Source organism: Harpia harpyja, chromosome 6 (genome assembly GCF_026419915.1).
Source record: "Harpia harpyja isolate bHarHar1 chromosome 6, bHarHar1 primary haplotype, whole genome shotgun sequence".
NCBI classification, from domain to species: Eukaryota; Metazoa; Chordata; class Aves; order Accipitriformes; family Accipitridae; genus Harpia; species Harpia harpyja.
In genome coordinates this window covers 26,951,859-26,971,666 of record NC_068945.1, presented here as the reverse complement: position 1 = coordinate 26,971,666, position 19,808 = coordinate 26,951,859, and the positions used below count along the sequence as shown (strand labels likewise).

At 51.8% G+C, this 19,808-nt stretch overlaps 2 protein-coding genes across 5 annotated transcripts; both read left to right on the top strand.

Moving 5' to 3' along the window:
* The first annotated feature begins 1,805 nt into the window (after nt 1–1,805).
* On the top strand, nt 1,806–9,587 carry EIF3D (eukaryotic translation initiation factor 3 subunit D). 4 transcript variants are annotated; one of them, XM_052789943.1, is made up of 16 exons: nt 1,806–1,940; nt 2,298–2,432; nt 2,763–2,808; nt 3,197–3,333; nt 3,433–3,518; nt 3,990–4,062; nt 4,202–4,314; nt 4,532–4,664; nt 5,294–5,441; nt 5,696–5,826; nt 6,291–6,376; nt 6,604–6,733; nt 7,218–7,360; nt 8,183–8,463; nt 8,722–8,820; nt 9,468–9,587. In XM_052789943.1, the coding sequence occupies exons 2-16, from the start codon at nt 2,310–2,312 to the stop codon at nt 9,479–9,481; spliced, it is 1,743 nt and encodes a 580-aa protein (XP_052645903.1). In that variant the 5' UTR covers nt 1,806–1,940; nt 2,298–2,309; the 3' UTR covers nt 9,482–9,587. The 4 variants fall into 4 exon arrangements, with proteins under 4 accessions (XP_052645903.1, XP_052645905.1, XP_052645902.1 ...); XM_052789945.1 differs by having other exon boundaries at nt 4,199–4,314; nt 8,725–8,820; XM_052789942.1 differs by having other exon boundaries at nt 4,199–4,314.
* Nucleotides 9,588–9,784: 197 nt separating this feature from the next.
* Nucleotides 9,785–18,983, top strand: FOXRED2 (FAD dependent oxidoreductase domain containing 2). Its single transcript, XM_052789941.1, has 9 exons — nt 9,785–9,878; nt 10,445–10,990; nt 12,579–12,830; nt 13,350–13,619; nt 14,326–14,492; nt 15,151–15,316; nt 15,825–16,066; nt 16,951–17,121; nt 17,901–18,983. The coding sequence occupies exons 2-9, from the start codon at nt 10,467–10,469 to the stop codon at nt 18,164–18,166; spliced, it is 2,058 nt and encodes a 685-aa protein (XP_052645901.1). The 5' UTR covers nt 9,785–9,878; nt 10,445–10,466; the 3' UTR covers nt 18,167–18,983.
* The last annotated feature ends 825 nt before the right edge of the window (nt 18,984–19,808 follow it).

Sequence of the window (19,808 nt, the reverse complement as noted above, 5' to 3'; positions counted from 1 at the left end):
TTCAGCTGAAGAGATGTGTAAACTGGATCCTGCTCTTTTTAGGGGTAGAGAAAATTTCAATCACTCTGGCATGTGAACATCTGAGATTTAATGATTTATTGCCCTCACTCCCTGAGAAGAAATACTATCCCAATTACAGAGACAGGGATCTGAGACACATGCTGTATTAAATCGCTGGTTCATAGTCTCCTAGAGAGGCCGCAGGGCTGAATCCTAACTTCCAGCCCCAGGTCTCCCCTCCAGCAGGTCAAGGAAAACCATCAGGGACAATGCAAAACCTTGAATACCACACTACGAATACAGCAAGGCAACTGCAATTCTCATTCTTCGCACATGTTTACCTCTCAGAGTAAGACAAGTGTTTTGTAACAACCTCTAAACACAAAGTCAGTTGAATGATCATGCAACTACAACCTGAAAAGTACCTGCTTTTCTACAAAACCATTGCAGAGTTTGGAATATATTTTTATTTCAGGAGGCTGTGTGTGTGTGAGAAAATTAAGAGGCACAGCATTAAGTCGTGTTTCCTGTCCTGACACATGGCTTTATTGATATACATCTTGTCCAGAGCCCTGTAAGTCTGTTCTCTATCAAAGTCATAAATCTCTTAACTTCCATCTCCATTTTTATCTGTCAAAACAGGAATTTACCTGCCAGACTTTACAGTAACTCCATCTCATGTCTGTAGAGCAACCTGGCACAACTAGACGGGGACTGCATGCTAATAGTTGAAACCTTCATTTGACTAAGCTGAGGATCAGTATTCTTCCAATACATGATTTAAGGCCACATAATTTGAATTCAAGTTCTTCCAAAGGGAAAAAAAAAAAAATCTTGAGATTGGGCAGTCCTTTGTGTGGTCGTGAAGCCCAATTTACCTTCATAAGAGTAGAGGATAGACAGGAGGAGGAAATTTGTTAAAACAACCTATCCCATCCTGCTGCTATTGGGCAAGTCATTTACACCAAAACCATTCCTGACAGACATTTGCCTGCCGTGGGCTTAAATACTTCTGCTAAGAGAAGTTCCACATTTCTAGAAAGTTTAATCATTACCACTGGAGAAAATGTTTCTGACACCTCGCCATCGTTTGTTTGAGCTGCCACGCTTTCAGCAGGCGCAGAAAACACTGTTTTCTTCCTCTTTGTGACAGCCGGGTGCAAAGTAAATGGTTTTGTCATGTGTCACCCCCAGCTTTTCTACTCAAAAGCCAAACCCAAGCTTTTTAAATCAACAGGGCAAATTAACTATCATTGTCACTCTCTTCCCACTCCTACGTGTTTTTGGTACCAAGCGCTCATTAAGAGGGAGCGAAACGTCGGGAAATGATACTGTCACGACAGAAGGCACAATAAAGGGGGAGACACACGACAGAGACAGACAGACGGGACACACACCCTCACGGCCTGCGTGGGCCCCCGCGCCCTCCCCGCCGGGCCGCCACCCGCGGGCCCTCAGCAGCAGGGACAGGCGCTTCCAACGGCTTCGCCCACGCAAACGGAACACGGAAAGAAACTCCGGCGGCCACGGATGGCGTGACCGGAGGAGGAGACACGGCCACGGCCACCACCGCCATCCCCGGCCCGGCCCGGCAGTCCGCCGGCGGAATGGACCACAGAGACGCTCGCATCCACCCGCCGAGCACCGCGGCTTGTCTAGCCCGACCCTCCTGCACCTCTATGGCCGTAACGTACTGCGCACCCTGCGGGCGGGGGACGCTTTACGGCAGCGGCGGTCTCCTCCTTTGCGGTTTAGTTGTTGGGTGGGGGTTTTTTCCCTTTCTAATTTTACGACGGCGGCGCTCGGCGGCACCGCTGTCGCGCCGGCGCTGACGCAGAAAGGGCGGGCCGGGCCTGCGTGAGGCCTCTTTCCTCACCCGCCGCCGCCTCATCATCCTCATCATCATCCTCTGCCATCGGCGCCGTGACGGGGCCCCGCAGGTGAGGGGGGGTGCTGGGACCGTCCTCCGGTCCTTACCGCCTCCTTCCCGCGGGTATCGGGACCCCCGGCCCCGCCCCGGCGCTGCCACCGGTTCCGGTGGGGGCCGGCTCCCCGTCCCTCCCCCTACACACGGGTCTCCCCGTCCCAGCCGCGGCCGATCCCCTCGGTACGAGCCCGGCGGGCGGAGGTGGCCTCCCCGCTTTCCCCTCACGGTGGCACCGCGCCTTGGTCTTTGCCGGGACAAGGCCGCGGTCCCCGGTGACCCAACCGCAGCGGGTGTCACGGCGTGCGGCAGCTGAGGGTTTGGTTGGGCTTGGTTTTTTGGGGTTTTTTTTTTGGCTTTTTCTCCTCTCTAGAAGTTTAAAAAAATGGCGAAGTTTGTGACACCCGTGATCCAGGACAACCCCTCCGGTTGGGGCCCGTGTGCCGTGCCCGAGCAGTTCAGGGACATGCCCTACCAGCCCTTCAGTAAAGGAGACCGCCTGGGAAAGGTATCTCTGTCGTGCCACGGCGCGTTGGGCTGCTGCCGAACAAGCCCTGCGTGCTTTTTGGCACCCCACCTCTGTGCGCTGCCACCAGTTTTCGCTTCTTATTCCTGTGGTTGCTCTTCTGACACCCTTCGCAGTGCGTCCTGACACATAGCACAGTTGTGAACGATTAGCAGGGCTGGGGAGCGGAGGTGGGAGTTGAAAAGATTAGTTCTGGAGTGTATGGCGGTGTTTGCTTCCGCCTTCTTGAAGTCCTGCATATATAAAGTCAGAGCTGGGGGGGAAGATGTCACATTTGACTCGCTCATTTTGACTGTTTATGCTTGTCCTTAGGTGGCTGATTGGACAGGAGCCACGTATCAGGATAAAAGATATACGAGTACGTGTTGTCTGGTGGCTGCTGCCGTGGTTTATTTCCTACAAAGTTTTTTTCAAGCGTCATTCCTGCTTTCATGTCTCACACCCACTCTGGTGTTTACCTGCGCACCTCAGCAAGAGAGGCTGCTTAAATGAGGAAGTGTGCCTCACACTTGGGAGAGCTCTCCCTGTCCTTAGGGCTTACTCCTGATTTTTGTACTGCCTCATGACTGGGGCTTCTCCGGGAGAGGCTTGGAGGGGGAGAAAACATGCTGGCATAAGGCAAGAGTGCCGATTTATGCATCAGACTTAGGCGAAGGCAGTTGGAGGGAATTCCAGGGGATAAAGGGGCAAAGTGTCGGCGTTTTTTCCTAGAAGCTTGGTGTCAAGACGCTTTGTTTTATTTCCAGACAAGTATTCGTCGCAGTTTGGTGGCGGAAGTCAATATGCCTATTTCCACGAGGAGGATGAGACTAGCTTCCAGCTGGTGGATACAGCACGAACGCAGAAAACAGCGTACCAGAGGAATCGTATGCGATTTGCACAGGTAATGTCTTTTCAGAAACAGGCTCAAAGGAGAGCCTCAGCGGCACAGAATTATTTTGCAACTAAAATGTTCTTTTTTTTCTTTCCTTCATTTCTGCAGAGGAACCTCCGGAGAGACAAGGACCGTCGGAACATGCTGCAGTTCAGCATGCAGACGCTGCCGAAGAGTGCCAAGCAGAAGGAGAGGTGGGGCTGCAGACATGAGCGTCCTGTACTTGGGTTGGAGTCTGTGAGCATACTGTTGATAAATTTAGGAAGTTACTGTAACAGAACCCACTAGAGTGAACAGTCAGCAAAGAGGAATTTCAGGACATATCAAGCCCGACGTTCTGCTGATGTCAGCGGTAGTTACAAGCATGGACTTCAAACAGCTATCTAAGAATTTAGGAGAATTTTTTAATCGTATTTAGAAAGTAAATACAGCGTTTTAAACTTCTGAAAACTGCGCCGCAATATTTAGAGATGAAGATATTTGAAGAGTAAACAACAGAGCTTTTAATGCCTTGGGCATTTTGATCAACAGCTCAGTAAGCATTTTGGCAGCTCAGTGCCTAAAAGCATTGCTCCTCTGATGGTAATTTGGAAGCATAGGAATGGTTGTGGCGTGTAGGACTCAAGAACTTCTCTTCATGGCTTTTCTCATATTTCTCATTTTAGAGATCGTTTGCGCCTACAAAAGAAGTTTCAGAAGCAGTTTGGAGTGAGGCAGAAATGGGACCAAAAATCACAGGTAAACTAGCAAGCTTTCTGCCCCCTGCGATGGTTTGGTTTTTCTGGGTGCGCTCACGGGGCAGCTGTTCTTGCACAAATCCTGATGTGCTGCATCTCTGTTTCTCCGTCTATCTGTCCTACCTCTGGGCGCACAGCAGAAGCCTCGTGACTCCTCTGTTGAAGTTCGCAGTGATTGGGAGGTGAAAGAAGAGATGGATTTCCCTCGGCTGATGAAGATGCGCTACCTGGAGGTGTCGGAGCCACAGGACATGTGAGTTCCTAAAATAGCTGTTTGCTTGCTACCTGAACTGACCGGATTTTTGGAAAGCAGGAGGTCCAGGGCCTCCTGGCCTGGTCCCAATGTTCTCCTGGTGGTACCCAAAGCAGGGGCAGATAGTGGAACACCCAACAGGCCCCTCAGTCCCCTGTGGTTCGTGGGTGGTGGTCTCTGTAGGGAGGGTATGAAGATGGTTCTCTTGCCTCTGCAGAGAGTGCTGTGGAGCCCTAGAGTACTATGACAAAGCCTTCGACCGCATTACAACAAGGAATGAGAAGCTACTGAGGAGTATTAAGCGCATCTTCCATACCGTCACTACTACTGATGACCCAGTTATCCGAAAGGTATGTTTACTGGTTTGTAAAACCCAATAGTGTATTTCTCAGTGCGTGCTGTTGTTAGAGACCAGCTGTCGCCATCAGACCAAAGTTAAGAGAAGGGCAGAAAAATTCCAGATCCCCAAGCTTGCAGAGGAGAAGAAGCATTAGCTGGTATTGTTATTTTTCTTATGTCCAAGGCAGAGCTAGGTTAATGCCAAACTAGGAATGCTGGCCAAGGAAAAGCTGTAATTCTGGAAGGGCAAGCAGACTGGTACTTGAGCTATGTTGGGAGAGAAACTTCCATGTCAGAGACGTGGTTCTTGAGGTTTCTGCTTTTGGAGATGAGGAAGGCTTGGAGATTTCTCTCTGTGACCCGATTGGCAATAAGGAGCCATGCCTTTTCCCAACAGAATTAACTTTTTGTAATAGAAGTTTCTTAGTTTTTCCTTGTTTAGGTGAGGGTGGGCCTGGATTGCTGGGTAGTACCTCACACTTTGTCTAGCAATCGGTGGTATACCTACCAGTCTAGCTTTCTCACCATGGGAGAAGAAATTAATAGTCTGGTTTGCTAACGCTTCTCGTCCTGGCTGGGGAAGGGAAGGGGTGTCTGTTCTTGTTGCTGAAACAGTTTTCTCCTCCTCCTATATCTGTAGCTGGCCAAGACCCAAGGGAATGTGTTTGCCACAGATGCCATCCTGGCCACACTGATGAGCTGCACTCGCTCTGTCTATTCCTGGGACATCATTGTCCAGAGAGTTGGATCCAAGCTTTTCTTTGACAAGAGGGACAATTCAGATTTTGGTGAGGAAAAGTCCTGAAGGAAATTTCTGTTACAGTAGCTAAAGGGTCTGATTTTCTTTACGCTTTTTTGAGTTTATTTTATATCTCGGTGTCAGAAGACTGAGACCCCTGCAACAACCCGATTACTGCAGTACACTTGCTAGCTGTGGGCATAACTTCAGTATTGATCTGCTGCACTGTAGGGCTAGAGACTCACTGAAGCTGACGTAGTTACTCCCCCAGGTATAACCACTTGTGTCTGGTTTTCTTCCCAGACCTCCTGACAGTGAGTGAAACAGCCAATGAACCCCCCCAGGAAGAGGGCAACTCCTTTAATTCTCCGCGCAACCTTGCCATGGAAGCTACCTACATCAATCATAACTTCTCCCAGCAGTGTCTGAGGATGGTAAGGTCAAGCAGTGCTGGGTGGTAGGGTCTGCGTTTCAGAGAGTCTCGAGAAGAGACGTCACTAAGGCTGCTTTAATACAGCATAGAAGCGTTTCAGTTGACAGAAATATGTTACACTGATGTTCTTTCAGTTTTGGAAGAGGTGGGATTACTTCTCATGAGCAGTGTGACTTTGTTGTGGAAAGATTTTCACCTTTATTCCACAAAGAAGCAATCCCACTCCCGTTGGTGAAGCAGGCAGGCTTCCGAGTACACTTCGTGAAGCTGAAGTGCCAGTAGGAGTACCGCTTACAGTGAAGTGACTAACATGAAGATGAGGCTTCTCATCAGCTGTCTTAATATTTTAGTGGTTTTCTACATAAGGGAAATTAGCTACTGGTGCTATAAGAGAATATTTGTCCAGTGGGGGAGAGCTCTCTTGGGTTTTTTCTCCTAACATTGCCCTTCTGTTTTCTTCTGCAGGGAAAGGAGAAATACAAGTTTCCCAACCCAAATCCCTTCGTGGAGGACGACATGGATAAAAATGAAGTAGCCTCTGTTGCATACAGGTATGTTGATCTCTCTGATGCCCAGGTTTGGCAGGGGGGCAGGATGTCAGAGTTACACGGAGGCAAAACAAGTTAGGAGTCTTATTGATAGAAGCTTTACCGTGAGAGGCATTCCTGGACATCCTCACAGTGACCAGGTAGAGGGGGGAAGGGATTTTGCTGAGGGCTTGCATGGATCCGGAAGAGAACAAGGGTCAGAAATAACCAGCTGGATTGTTTGTTGGCAGATACCGAAGGTGGAAGCTGGGAGATGATATAGATCTCATTGTCCGCTGTGAACATGACGGAGTGATGACAGGAGCTAATGGAGAAGTGTCATTCATCAACATCAAAACACTGAACGAGTGGGATTCCAGGGTGAGGAAGATCGAGATCCCAAAGCTAGCTCTAACTGCTTCACTGCTGCCTGACATGCCAGGTACAGCAGGCAAGATGAGACAAACATCTGGCGGTGTTCCCCGGGTGGTTACATTCCACCAAAGGAGCATAACTTTGGTGGACAAGCCGTGCTGATGGGATTCTCCCCCAGATGCGGGGTAGCTGGTTTGAACCCTCTTGTCCCCAGGTGTCCAGTACAGTAGCCAGTCTGTTCCCATGCTACCCTCGTGAACTCTTCCCTCACAAACTTCCCTTCCTAACCAGTGCCGCAAATGTTGGCCAGTCCCTGCTCTTTGCCCTTCTCCTTTCTGGTGCAAGGGCTTTCCCTGTAGGTTGCTGTTCGCATTCCCTTTTATGGGATCGTAAGGTAGACAGAAGGACTTCCCTGTGTGATGTCAGGGTAGCTGAAGAGATGACTGCTGCTGGCTTGTTGGGTTGACCTTCGTTTTGATTCTCCCCTCAGTATTGCAATGGAGTAGATTGGCGCCAGAAGCTTGACTCTCAGAGAGGAGCTGTGATTGCCACTGAGCTGAAAAACAACAGCTACAAATTAGCCCGCTGGACATGTTGCGCACTGCTGGCTGGATCAGAATATCTTAAACTCGGGTAAGACGGTGTTTTCACACCAAACATCTTTCAGGTGCATTTTCCATGATTTAACCCATTATATGTCAAAGCAAACCAGTTGTAGAATGAGTAACCATAAAATCACCCCACATTTTGAGTGGCCAAGAGGGGAAAGCTTGCGGTGAGCACACCAGCCTTGGTGTAAGCTGCTTCCCCTCAGCATCTGGCTGATGTGCCCCCCCGTCGCGACTGACCTTGTGAGACCTCAGCATGTGATGGGCAGGCGGCCTCTGCGGCGCTCTCGGCCTGTTTGCCGAGATTGCCAACAAGGTAAATAAATGCAGTGACTGTGCTACCTGTCAGGAATTTGATTTGAGATCCTCAGTGCCCTGTTACTGAGAAATTGGGTGGAGGGGAGGTATCACCACAGCCCTTTTTGAACTGTCAGCTTAAAATCAGTTGAGCCTGTGCTGCGGATAACGAACAAGAGGCATTTGCTAACTTGGTTCTGGTGGTTCTGCAATCCCAGGTTCCGTCCTCGGGTATGGGACTGATGCATTTGCATCTGTTTAATTCCAAACTCCTGGCTAGTCATGCTGTTGCTTAATTTTTATCTGTGGGACTAACTTTCTGTATCTTTCGTACCACCCCATCTGATTTGGGGTGGTAGAAGGATTCCAGGTACATTAATGATTGACAGCTTGTAGCCAGGAGATCCTCTTAGCTTTCAGTGTTGGAGTATTAGGATTTCTCAGCCCAGAAAACAAAACTAAGATGATCACGCTGCTTTTCTTGGAGTTGTTATTCTGCTGGCTGGGCTTAACCTCCTGACACCCCTCTGGTTTCTCCTTGCCCCCCTAGGTATGTATCTCGTTACCACGTGAAGGACTCTGCCCGCCACGTGATCCTGGGCACGCAGCAGTTCAAGCCAAATGAGTTTGCCAGCCAGATTAACCTCAGCATAGAGAACGCCTGGGGCATCCTGCGATGCGTCATCGACATCTGCATGAAGCTGGATGAGGGGAAGTACCTCATCCTCAAGGACCCCAACAAGCAGGTGATCCGGATCTACAGCTTGCCTGACGGCACCTTCAGCTCTGATGAAGATGAGGAGGATGAGGAGGAAGAGGAGGAAGAGGAAGGTTCGTAGCATACTTCGTGATTTATGCTTTTCAGTCTTCTGCTGGTCTGGCTGATAAAGACCACATCTAAAGGGTGAGATCTGACTAGTGCAATGACAAGAGGGGAGCGAGGCTGGAGAATGTGTGGTCCCGAGGATGGGTGCTCGGTGGTGGAAAAGGCGTGGGTGACGTTGGGAGTACGCGGAAGCAAACCGAGCGGAGAGTTGGAAACGCGGATGTCATGCCTCTGTATGGATACTGAGCCAGGACTGATTTTAGCAGGGGTGGGGGAGAGGACCCGGGTCCAGAGCACCGACTGGGAAAACGAAGCCTGCCAAGGAGCCCTTTGTTCAACAGCCCCAGGATTTGGGGGAGTGGGTGGGTGCCGATTTCTATTGGTACTGGGGTATTTTTTTGTACTACAGTTTTAGAAATGGGAGTGACTGTAAGATTGAGACATATTTAAAATGCGTGGTGACCTAGCCTGACTGAGGTAACTCGGTGAAGGCTTTTACCAAGTGACTGTTGAAGTGGAGCGATCGCTAGTCGGTCAGTCGGGGGGTTCGGAGGGTTGGTGGTGCCGCAGCAGAGAACCGCTGCCTTTGCTTCGCTGCCTAAAACCGTCTGCGCTCCCCGACGCATGACCTGCATGTGCTCTGTCGACAGTGGGAAACCTCTGGGACCTTGGAGCTCTTGCTTCTGTGATAGGAAAAACACCTTCCAGCTTTTTTTTTCTTCTTTTTTTTTTTTTAGGCTGTAAGCTTAGCCTGGCTGCTCTGGGTTTTATTATGGGAATTTTAGGTCGCTGCGTAATTTGCTCTGGAATATAACTTGTGTAATTCCAAATGACGCGTGTGTGGTCTTGGCTGATGGACAGGTCTGTAGGTGGGGGGGGACAGGCACACAGAGGTGGCAAGCTTGGTTTTTTTCTCGTTCTTTGTGAGAGAGGGATTATTTCGGGGGGTTTGGGGTGGTTTTCTTTCCCCAGCCGCACTCCCTTCATTACTGTTTCTTTTCTCTTTCAGAGGAGGAGAGCTGAACCCCGCGGGCCGAGCTGCGCCTTCGCACCCGCCTCTTCTGCAGAGAAATCATGGAGTGGGGTGGGGGGGGAGGTAGAGAAAGCCCAATAAAGTCACTTTTGCTCAGCGGCGCGATGTCGTGTGTACCTGGGGGGGTTACGGGTACCCGGCCCCGGGGGCGGGAGAACCCACTGGAGCCGCTCTGCGGGAAATCACGGCCTGCGCGCCTGCCCCTTTAAGAGCCCAGCCCCGCCCACCCCCCCTGGACACGTGGTACGGTGCGGGCGGCGGGAAGCGGCGGCGCCGTTGTCACGTGACGCGGGGTGGAGGCTCGGCGGGCGGCCCTGGTCGCTCCTTCTCCCCCCCCCCCCCCTCCACCGGCGGCGCGGGAGGAGCGGCGCGAGCTCTATGCTGCAGGTGCGGCCGTTGGCGGGACGGGGCCGGCGGGCCCGCGTGTCACGTGCGGCGCCTCGCGGGTGGCGGCCACGCCCCGCACGCCATTGGGCTGGGGGCGGGGGGGGGGGAGAGAGAGAGAGAACATCGAGGCCGAGGCCGGTCCCTATTGGCGGGGAGCGAGGGCAACGCGGGGCACCCCATCTCCCATTGGCTGATGGGCTTGCGCCTCCCTTTCCCATTGGTTGTTGGGGCGCAGAGGTACTGCGGGGGCTGGCGGCCACTAGCCCACAGGTGCTGCCCTGCCTTCCCGCCTGCTGGCCCCACGCCGTCTACTATTGGCTGGGGCAGGGAACGCTGTGTGCCCATTGGCTGGAAGACCTGGGACCCCTTTTGCTATTGGCTGGTAGGGAGCGGGGCCCCGCCTCAACATCCCCACCCCGGCTTGTGGCCCTGAGGGGCGGTGGTGGCATCATGGCGGCCGGGCCTGGGCAGGGACTGGCCAGGCTGGGGGGTCTCTTGTGGGGAGGCCTGCACCCACCGGGGCCGCTCGCCCCTGGGTGACGCCTCCCCGGTCCTCTCCCCCACAGGGGCGGCTCTCCCGGCCCCGTTATGGCCCCGGTGGTCTGTGGGATGCTCCTGGGGCTGGCCTTGTACACCGGCAGCCTGCGTGTGGTGAGCGGCGCCGCTTTCCTCTACCACGACTACTGCATCATCGGGGCCGGCCCCTCGGGTTTGCAGGCGGCCTATTTCCTCCAGCAAGCCGGACGGGATTACGTCGTCTTCGAGCGGAGCCACGCTCCCGGCAGCTTTTTCGCCCTCTACCCTCGCCACCGCAAGCTCATCAGCATCAACAAGCAGTACACGGGCAAATCCAACAGCGAGTTCAACCTCCGCCACGACTGGAACTCACTCCTCAGCCACGACCGCCGGCTGCTTTTCCGACGCTACTCCCGCGACTTCTTCCCCGACGCTGATGCGATGGTGCATTACCTGGAGGATTTTGCTGCCCTGCTGAAGCTGCGGGTTCAGTACAACACGGCCATCGTTCACGTGACGCTGGAGAGGAACGCGCAGGCCTGGAACGGCCACTACTTCCTCCTGACCGACCAGGACAGGCAGAACTACAAGTGCAGGTAACGGGCAAACCCGGGCTAGCCGTGCTGCTCTCCACAGGTGTCTTCGAAGTCGCAAAATCGCAGAATAAATTAGGTTGGAAGAGACCCGTAATGGTCATTTCATCCAAGCCCCCTGCCCAAAGCAGGGTCAGTGATGTCGCGTTGCTCACAGCCTTGCCCTGTTGAGGCATGAGTATCTCCAGGGATGGAGGTTTCACAGCCTCTTAGAGGTTTAACTACCGTCACAGGGGAGAAACATTTTGCAGGGATCAGTGGGGTGGGTGGGTGGAATAACTGCACCTGGGAGGGCGTTGCCTTTCGCGAGCCACTTTATGCCTCAGACAGTTGAGGAGCTGGCAGGGCAGACGCAAACTGGCTGCGATTGCCATCACCACAGGTTCCATCCTTGATAGGTAAGCTTGAAATCACTTCTGGTTTATCACTAGATAATTGCTCTCTGTGAAAAAAAAAATAACGCGGTCGTACTTGTTGTAGCCACTGCTGCCTTTGTTACAAATTTGAGTGAGTCAGTGCGGCGACACCTCACCTCCGTTAACCCACATGTGCTTAGAAGTATGCCCCAGCCAACCAAAGCCCTAGGCTAGCACAGAGCTGGCAGGGGGGAACGAGAGAAAAGTGGGGCTGTTGCAGCAGAGGGAGCCCACTGGGAGAAAAAAACCTTCGAGGCTGCTGGTCCCTGAATTCCCCTTCCCTTTGTCACACTTACATGTGTGTATCCCATACCGCCACTGAGCTACGTTCCTAAAAACCTAGAAGTTACTCATGTGAACATACGGAGTATATTTCTCACCTCTCCTGAGAACCTCAGCTCTACGACAGCAGGTCGTGCTGGCTGTCACTTGGAGGTGTGCTGGCTGGCAAGCTCAGAGGGGACAGAAGGCAATCCAGGACACCCACGCACCGCAAGCAAGTTGCTCTCAGGAGCTGTGTGAGCAAGGCTGGGACAGCAGACAGTCGCTAGCCTCGGCTGCCTGGTGTTTCTGTCTAAGTCACAAAAATTTCCTTAAGATTCAAGTAAAAGTTCTTATGGAGGGATATAAAAAGATTACTGTATTTAATTTTAGCATTAACAATTAGTGATGTTGCTAACGTGTTTTCATGACTAAGAGTTACATTTTAAAATACCAAAACCATTTTCTATCCCTCTTAAAAATTACTTTTGTTCTGCTGCACTAAAAGGCAACATAAATTTTAAATCAAAGTAATTTTTTATGCAAAATATAATCAACCTGTGAAACTTTAGTATTATATATATTGTTAGTAAGTACATATGAGTAGTACTTGCACATTTATGAACAAAGGAGGGAGACGTATATGTACAGCACCCACACTGACTTTTGCTATATATAATGACACTCCTAGTTGTCTTTGTTGGCCTGAGGATAGGGAAGAGAGGAGCAGGTCATTAGGTGAAACTGGGGAAAAGTTTCTTTTGAAACCAGGACCTGTGCAGCTGATCCAGTGTGGCTGCAGGGGGCACATCACAGCCATCTTCCACAGCGGGAGGAGGAAAGAGTGATGAGAGGGAATGATGGCCCCATTCCCGTAATTCCTGCATTCCCTAGTGCTATCCCTGTTTTTGCAGCTCTTTGTTGGTCGCCACTGGGACATGGGTCCCCAACGTGGTAAACTTTCCTGGTTCAGAATATGTTGAGGGTTACGAGACTGTGTCCATCAGCCCGGAGGATTTTGCTGGCCAAACCGTGTTGATCTTGGGCCGAGGGAACTCGGCCTTTGAGACGGCGGAGAACATTCTGGGCGTCACGAATTTCATCCACATGGTGAGCCGGTCCCGTGTGCGCCTCTCGTGGGCTACCCACTACGTCGGGGATCTGAGGTAGGAAACCACTCCTTTTCTTCTTTCTAACGCAGCTGGAGTACGAACAAGGAGAATCGCTTCTTGCCCAGGTGATGAGCCACACTGGCACAGGAGGGGCTGTGGTCCTGGGGGTGGCAGAGGAAACACAGGGTGTTCTACCTTTAGGCCCTTGGTTTAAAGCAGTCCAGGCTGCAGTTGCTGAACACAGGAGCTTGATGAGAGCTCTTCAGGGTCTGTGTGAAACAGGAAGATGTCCGCTTGGAAACTGTATCATTAAAAAGTGCCGGCTCCCAAGTTGTTCCCTTGCTTGCAGTCACAGAGGAGAGCTGAGAGGTTGACAGCATCCTGCAAGGGCAGCGAGGCTGTGTTACCTGTGCTGTTCCTGTGAGCCCTGAGGCTCTGGGGATAACCTTTGCACTGAAGGGGAGTGTGGGATGCCTGGTGAAGGTGTCCCATTTTCAGCAGCTGAGACAGAACCGTGGATCCCACCTCTCCTCCTTTCTTTTAGCCATTCTTACATTCTCCTTTTTTTCATAGAGCAATTAACAATGGCCTGCTGGACACCTACCAGCTGAAATCTCTGGATGGGCTTCTGGAGGGTGACCTGGAAGATCTGGCTATCATCAAGGACAAGAAAGGGAAGCTGCACATCACGCTCCGGTTCTACCTGGAGAACAGGAACACCAGCGCAGGCATCGACTCCATCACCCTCCCGCAGGATGAACTGGATAATTTTGCCACCCGCGCACCTTACGACCGTGTCATCCGCTGCCTGGGCTGGAAGTTTGACTTCTCTATCTACAACAGGTGAGGGAGAAGCAGGTTCTCCAGGGAAGCAGGTGTTTAGAGCAAAGGGCCTGAGTGGGGAGGAAAGGGAAGGTCAGGTCCTCTCCTGGCAGTGTTTCCTGGACCTCCGTGTGCTCAGAGCTACCTGGTGCTGCTCAGTCCTTTGTTTACCCTGCAGCTATGGCCATGTCCCAGTGCGAACGTGTGTGCCGCTGCCCTCTGACTGACAGGCTCTAGAGCTGAGCAAATGGCAGTGTTGGGACCTGGGTGACACAGAAAAACTTGTGCCTTTTAGAACTTAACATCCTGACCTGCCAGATCACATGGAGAAGGCTAGCAGTGTTTTGTGTTGGTTTTGGAATGAGGATGGTGCAGGTACAGATCACTACAGAAAGGTTTTGTCTGCTTATTTTCCCTGAGGATGCAACCTTCACTCCACCTTGGTTTGTCCCCTAGTACAACCTGCAGTTGAAAATGGTACTGCTACCTTCACTGTCTTCCAAAATTCACTGTCAGCTGGAATTTGATCTTGTCCAGAGCTACCTTGAGATGAGCACTCTTATCTTCTGGAAGATCCTCGCTGTAGTAGTAAATCCCACTGAAGGCTGTGGGGGCATGAAGCAATGTCTTAGAGTGACTGGAATATAATGTGTGCCTTATCAGAAACCCTTTTTATTTTTCCACCCCTGCCTTTCCTGACAGCCTGCTCTTCTCTTTTGCACATCAGATCCCTTAGAATGATGCCAGGAAAAGGGAATAAAAAGAAGTATCCTCAGATCAAACCCAGCTATGAGTCCAGGGGCACTCGGGGGCTCTTTGTTCTTGGCACTGCTAGCCATTCTGTTGACTTCAGGAAATCTGCTGGGGGCTTCATCCATGGATTCCGGTATACGAGTGAGTACTGGGCTGTACAGAAAGGGCAGAGGTGGGAATTGTTCCTCCCTTCGAAGGAAAAATTCATAGCTTGCTGCTGGAAAGAGATTACCCTTAGTCTTGTGCTGGCATTAAGAATGGCAAAACACAGCCAAGCTGCAGCTGCATCATCTAAAGTGGAGGAGAAGTGACTTGGGGTCATATCTGAAGTTTTTGGTTGTCTGTCTTTGTTTTGTCTTGTGTCTCTCTTGCCCATTGTCTCTTATTTATGTAACACAATAGATTTCTGCCTGCCAGATGCGCTGCCTCGTGACAGGCTGTGGGTGAGAGGTCTGTGCTGTGGAGTTAAAACCCAGCGGCTTTGGGCAGTAGAGAGAATTTCCATCTTTATGTGTGTGTGCCCATCCTTATCATTAAAGGACTGCTCAGAAGTAATGAAATATCCCTGAGGACCCCCCCACCCCCTCAGCAACCACTTAGCATCACATCAGCTTTCAGAGGGCATCTCCACTGCAGTTACCAGTGATTGGGGTGGGAGATCCTGAGCACGGATGAGCAGTAAAGCTTATTTATTGTGTCCTGCAAGTATCTGTGTGTGCCGCAGCAGAGCGATCAGATTTCTTAAAAGTGTAAGCTTAGATTTTTAAATAAGCTGTCTTTGTATCTCTCAATGTCTTAGCTCGTGCAGTCCACCGCTTATTGGAAAACCGTCACCATGGTGTCCCCTGGCCATCCACAGTCTACCCTATTACACAGCTGACCAATTCCATCATCAAGCGGGTGAACGAGGCCTCCGGCCTCTACCAGATGTTCAGTGTCCTGGCTGACATCATACTGCTGAGAGAGTGAGTGAGTAATTATTCCCAGCACTGCACTCCATCATTTCATTCCTTTTTCTTTACCATTGCTTCCTGTGGTGCCACCGCACAAATTGCTCTGTTGCTGCCATTACTGTCACGTAGGCAGCCACCTCAAAAACTGTACCACTGCTGCAACTGGTGCCGGTATGCCCAATTGTGCCAATTACTTCTCTCTCTTAAAGGGCTGAAATGGTCCAGACCTTCCCTCTAGGCTCAGGGGTGTAGTACCCTTTTACTGTCCCCAGGGAAAAGCTTTCCTTGAGCAGTGCTAATGTAGAGAGGAATCCCATAATCCAGGAAAATAATGGAATCTTGTAACAGTATCTGCAGCCTTCATAAGCTCTGTGGCAAGTCCAGGCCAGATCTGTAACGACCAAAAATAATTACTATCTGATGGCTCTTTGGCCTTAGCCTCAACCAGCTGAGGGGGTGCTAGATCCCAGCTGGCTTTTCTCTGGTGGAAAAGTCCAGTGGTTTTGGTTGCAATTCACAGGAATGCCACAGCATTTGAATACCTGGAAGAGTACCCGGTTGGAGTCCTGGCTGAGCTGGAAACGCAGACGGGAAGAAAGGCTCCCAATGGGCTGTTTGTCATCATCATGGAGTATGGGAGGAATTTCTCTGGGGCTGACAAGGATGTCTTCTACTACAACCGAGCCGTGGGAGAGGCACAGCATGCCTGGCAGTCCAACTTTTTGCACCCTGTTATTTATTATTACAAACGCCTCCCAACAGGTAAGCTTTCCTGCCTCTCCCTGCTAATTATCTGATACGAGCAAAACGGAGAGGGATGAAGATACTTCAGAGCCAAAGGGGAGGGGGGGCTGGTACCTGAAGGCATTGTACACCCTTCTCCTCCACTTCCTTCGTGTCCGTCCTCTGGGGCATCTGCCACTGCTGGGTGAGCTGAAAAAAAAGCTGGGAGTTAGCAACAAGTTTCCATCGGTCAAACTGATACGGGGAGTGGGGTGGGGGGGTTGTACCAGAGACCTCACATTTGAGACTAGGAACAAACAGGCCTGCTGGGAATTTCCCCATTCCCAAAAAGAGGAACGTTGCTTTCCTTTGGCTGGCACCCTGCGGGTATTTTGCAGGGTCCCAGCAAATGAGGCTGGGTTATCGCCAAAAGAAAGCTGCTCTCTGTGGCCGGCCCAGGTCTGAGAGGTCACGCGGCGAGAGAGGCAGCCAAAGGCAAGGGTTTGAAGATGAGTGTTACATCCAGCAAACAAATACGCTCAGAATAGATTTCGTTGGGAAATGAGCATGCTGAATCTTCATCTCCAGAAACCTAGGGTCAGGGTCCAGCCTGCCTTGCGCAGACAGAAGCGTGATGGGTAGCAGCATTAAAGCTTGAACGTGGCTCAGCCCGTCTGGCAGTCCTTGCCCAGGGGGAAGGGGAGCGAAGTGACAGGAGGTACTGCGGGCAGGGACAAGGGGCAGCTGTGCAGTGGCGGGGCTGTTGAGGACAGAGCTAGCAGAGGGGATTGCAAATGAAAGTAAGGTAGGGATTAAAAGGTCAGGACAAAAGCTGAAACAGCTGTCATAGCTGCTCTCCACTCCCCAAGCTCTTTTTAATGCCATTTTGATTCTGAGAGATTCCCTTAATGTTCTCTTGGCAGAGCGCGAGATGAGACTTCGGCCCCCAGATTGGCCTCTCCCCCGCCCAGATGCCGTCCATCACATTGTGGAGGACTTTCTGACAGACTGGACGGCCCCAAATGCTCACATACTGCCGCTGAGGCGGTTTTTGGAGAACTGCCTTAGCACTGACCTGCGCAATTTCTTTGCAGGTAATTTGAGCACAGGGTCGAGGTGGCAGGAGGAGGAGGAGGGATGTGAGGGACAAGCGACAGGAGCGATCTCTTCTGCAAATAGCCGAGATCTCCCTGCGGCGAGCTGGTGGTCTCACCATCAGTCGCACCTCTTTGGTGCAATGCCCAGATGGTAAAAAGTGCCAGTGCTGCGTGTATGTTCCCAAATAGCCTTTGTTCTTGCTCACCACCAGAAAGAGACTGCCCCGGGCACACCCGGATTTAGGGAAAGGTGTATGACATTGGGTTCAATCCCTTTTCTAGCTGTAGCTTTCCTGCCTCCTCCATTATCTGAATGTTCCTTTTTGCCATCGGGTACCAGATCTCTTTTCGGGTACTGATGATGGGATTGCTTTCCCATGAGAAATGGGAGTGCTGGCATGTGAGAGCTGGAGAGCCTCTGCTGCCTCCCTTCCTGGTCTGAAGACTGGTCTGGGAACCTCCTGCAGAAACCCCACGTGGCACATAGAGGGAAGCGATCCTGTGGTACGAAGAAGATGCCAGAGGGCTGCGAGCTCAAATGCAGCTCCTTTTCCTCTCGGAGCACAGACTGGAGATCCCACCCTGCATCTCCTGAGCTCTGCAGAATTAAGACGATTACTCTGCTGCCACCCAGGGCAGGGTGCTGGGTGGGAAACTCCAGTCATCTTCCCTCATCCTCTCTGCCTTTTGTTTTCAATGAGTCCTCAAGAGTTTATGGGAATTTTTCTCTAGAGGGTACCTCTGCTGAGCCTGATTTTTGATCCTTTCCCCCACAGAGTCCTGTTTCCTCTTTGCCTTCACTCGTCAGAAGCTGCCTCCCTTCTGTTGGCAGGGGTACGTGAGAATGCAAGGGCTCGTGGGGAGCGAGGGGCTCCGGCGCCACGCAGTAGATGCTGGCCTGCTGGAGGATTACACTCCCACAGACTTTTCGGGCGACAGCCCTCCTGACAGCCACGAAGGGTCGCAGGACCAGCTGCTGAGAGATCATGCGATACCAGTTCGTCCGCTGCAGCATCTTGTCAACACCAAGGACGAGCTTTAACCTTTCTCGCTCCACACTGAAACCCATAGGTGCTGTTGTGACAATATTGTAACGGAGATCCACGGCAGGATTCTACCCTTTCCTGTGCACCTTTTCCATCCCCACGCCTTCCACCGACCGCGAGTTGCCAAAGACCTGCTCGGATTTTGCTGTTACAAAGAGGACCAATGTGCTCTGAAGAATAAGCGAGGGGCCAAAATCCAGTGACGCTGAGGCTCCCGCGTTGTCCTTGCAGGGTTCAGAGTTGCCTGAAGATGGTGTTTGTGTTTATCTTGCAGACCAATATCTGCAGCGACGTCCAGGGGTCACACGAGAGAGTGCAGGAACCCCTGGGTAACTGAAAATGTCGCGTCCCTCTTCGGAGGTGACCCACTTGTGCCCCGCAGCAGCCCGGTGCAGGCTCTCTGCTCCCTGGATGCCATATGCTGCGTATACTTGAAGATTGTTTGTGTGCCGAATCCCGAAGTGGTACTCCAGGCAAACTTCCTGGTATTTTTCCTGCATTTGAGTTAGGGCAGCTGTGTGGCTTGAGTGGAGAGGGGTGTTTTTTAGTTACTGTATAGGTTGGATAATTTGTCATTTCCCAGAGAGCACTACAAGGGACCCTTCCCTCCATGAAGGAGGAGTAGCTTGCCTGGAATGCCTGGGACACAGAGAATTACGCTGAGTTCGGCTCCGCTGTCCTCACGTTTTTCTTCTCCCGCACCAAGCAGCCTGAAAGGTTAGCCCCTGTCTTTTATAAAGCATGACCAATATTTCTCCTATTTGCACTATGTCCCGTCAAGAAAGTTTCGGGTGGATTTTGATGTTGTTAAAATGCTCGTTCTCGTATTTGATTCCCCTCCAGTCACCTTGAGATCGTACTGGCAGTGACTGGGAGGCTGTCTGCACTTTATTGCTCCCTCTCTCAGCCATGTGCGTTTGTCCGTCGCCTCCCTGCGGGCTCCTTCCACAGCCCTGGAGTTGCAAAGCGAGAGCGGTTTTGAGCTTGACCTTAATGATGTCCCTGTGATTTCTAGGAAATAGAGGAAGGGCGAGAGGGAACAGGCTTTTAACTCCACACACATTTTCCAACCCCTTTGCATCTAGAAGAACGTACCCCTCTGCACTTGTGCTTCCCGATACCCCTGACTGTGGGGTGGGGGGCTGTACCTACATGTACCTTCAAATTCAGCTGCTGTTTCTGTAAAGCCCCGGTTCCTACCCCGCCTCTGCTTCGTCCTTGGAGAGGCTGGGGAGCAGAAGAGGTGGAGGAGATGACAAACGAGTTCTTGCTCCTCTTCCGGAATACTGGGCTACCCTAGCAATGCTGCTGCCAGAAGATCTTGCACGTCGATGTGCAGCTGGAAAGGGGAAACGATCACCTCCTCCACTGGGGTCGATCAGCAGCCCTCTGTGGGCATTGCATCGCATTGCCCCCGCTCCAAGGCCGGCCCAGCAACGGCTCTTGTGGCCTGTAGTCGTCTGGGTGGTGGTGCCGTGACTTGCTCCATCCTTGGCAGCGTGGGCTTTTTATTTTGGGATTGTCCGGAGGAGGAGAAGGGCCTGTGACTGATCTGGGCCGACTGGCTATCACTGAGAGCCAGCACATGCCTTCTCTGGCTGTTTCCTCAGATTCCCACGTGAGATCCACAGGCTTGTT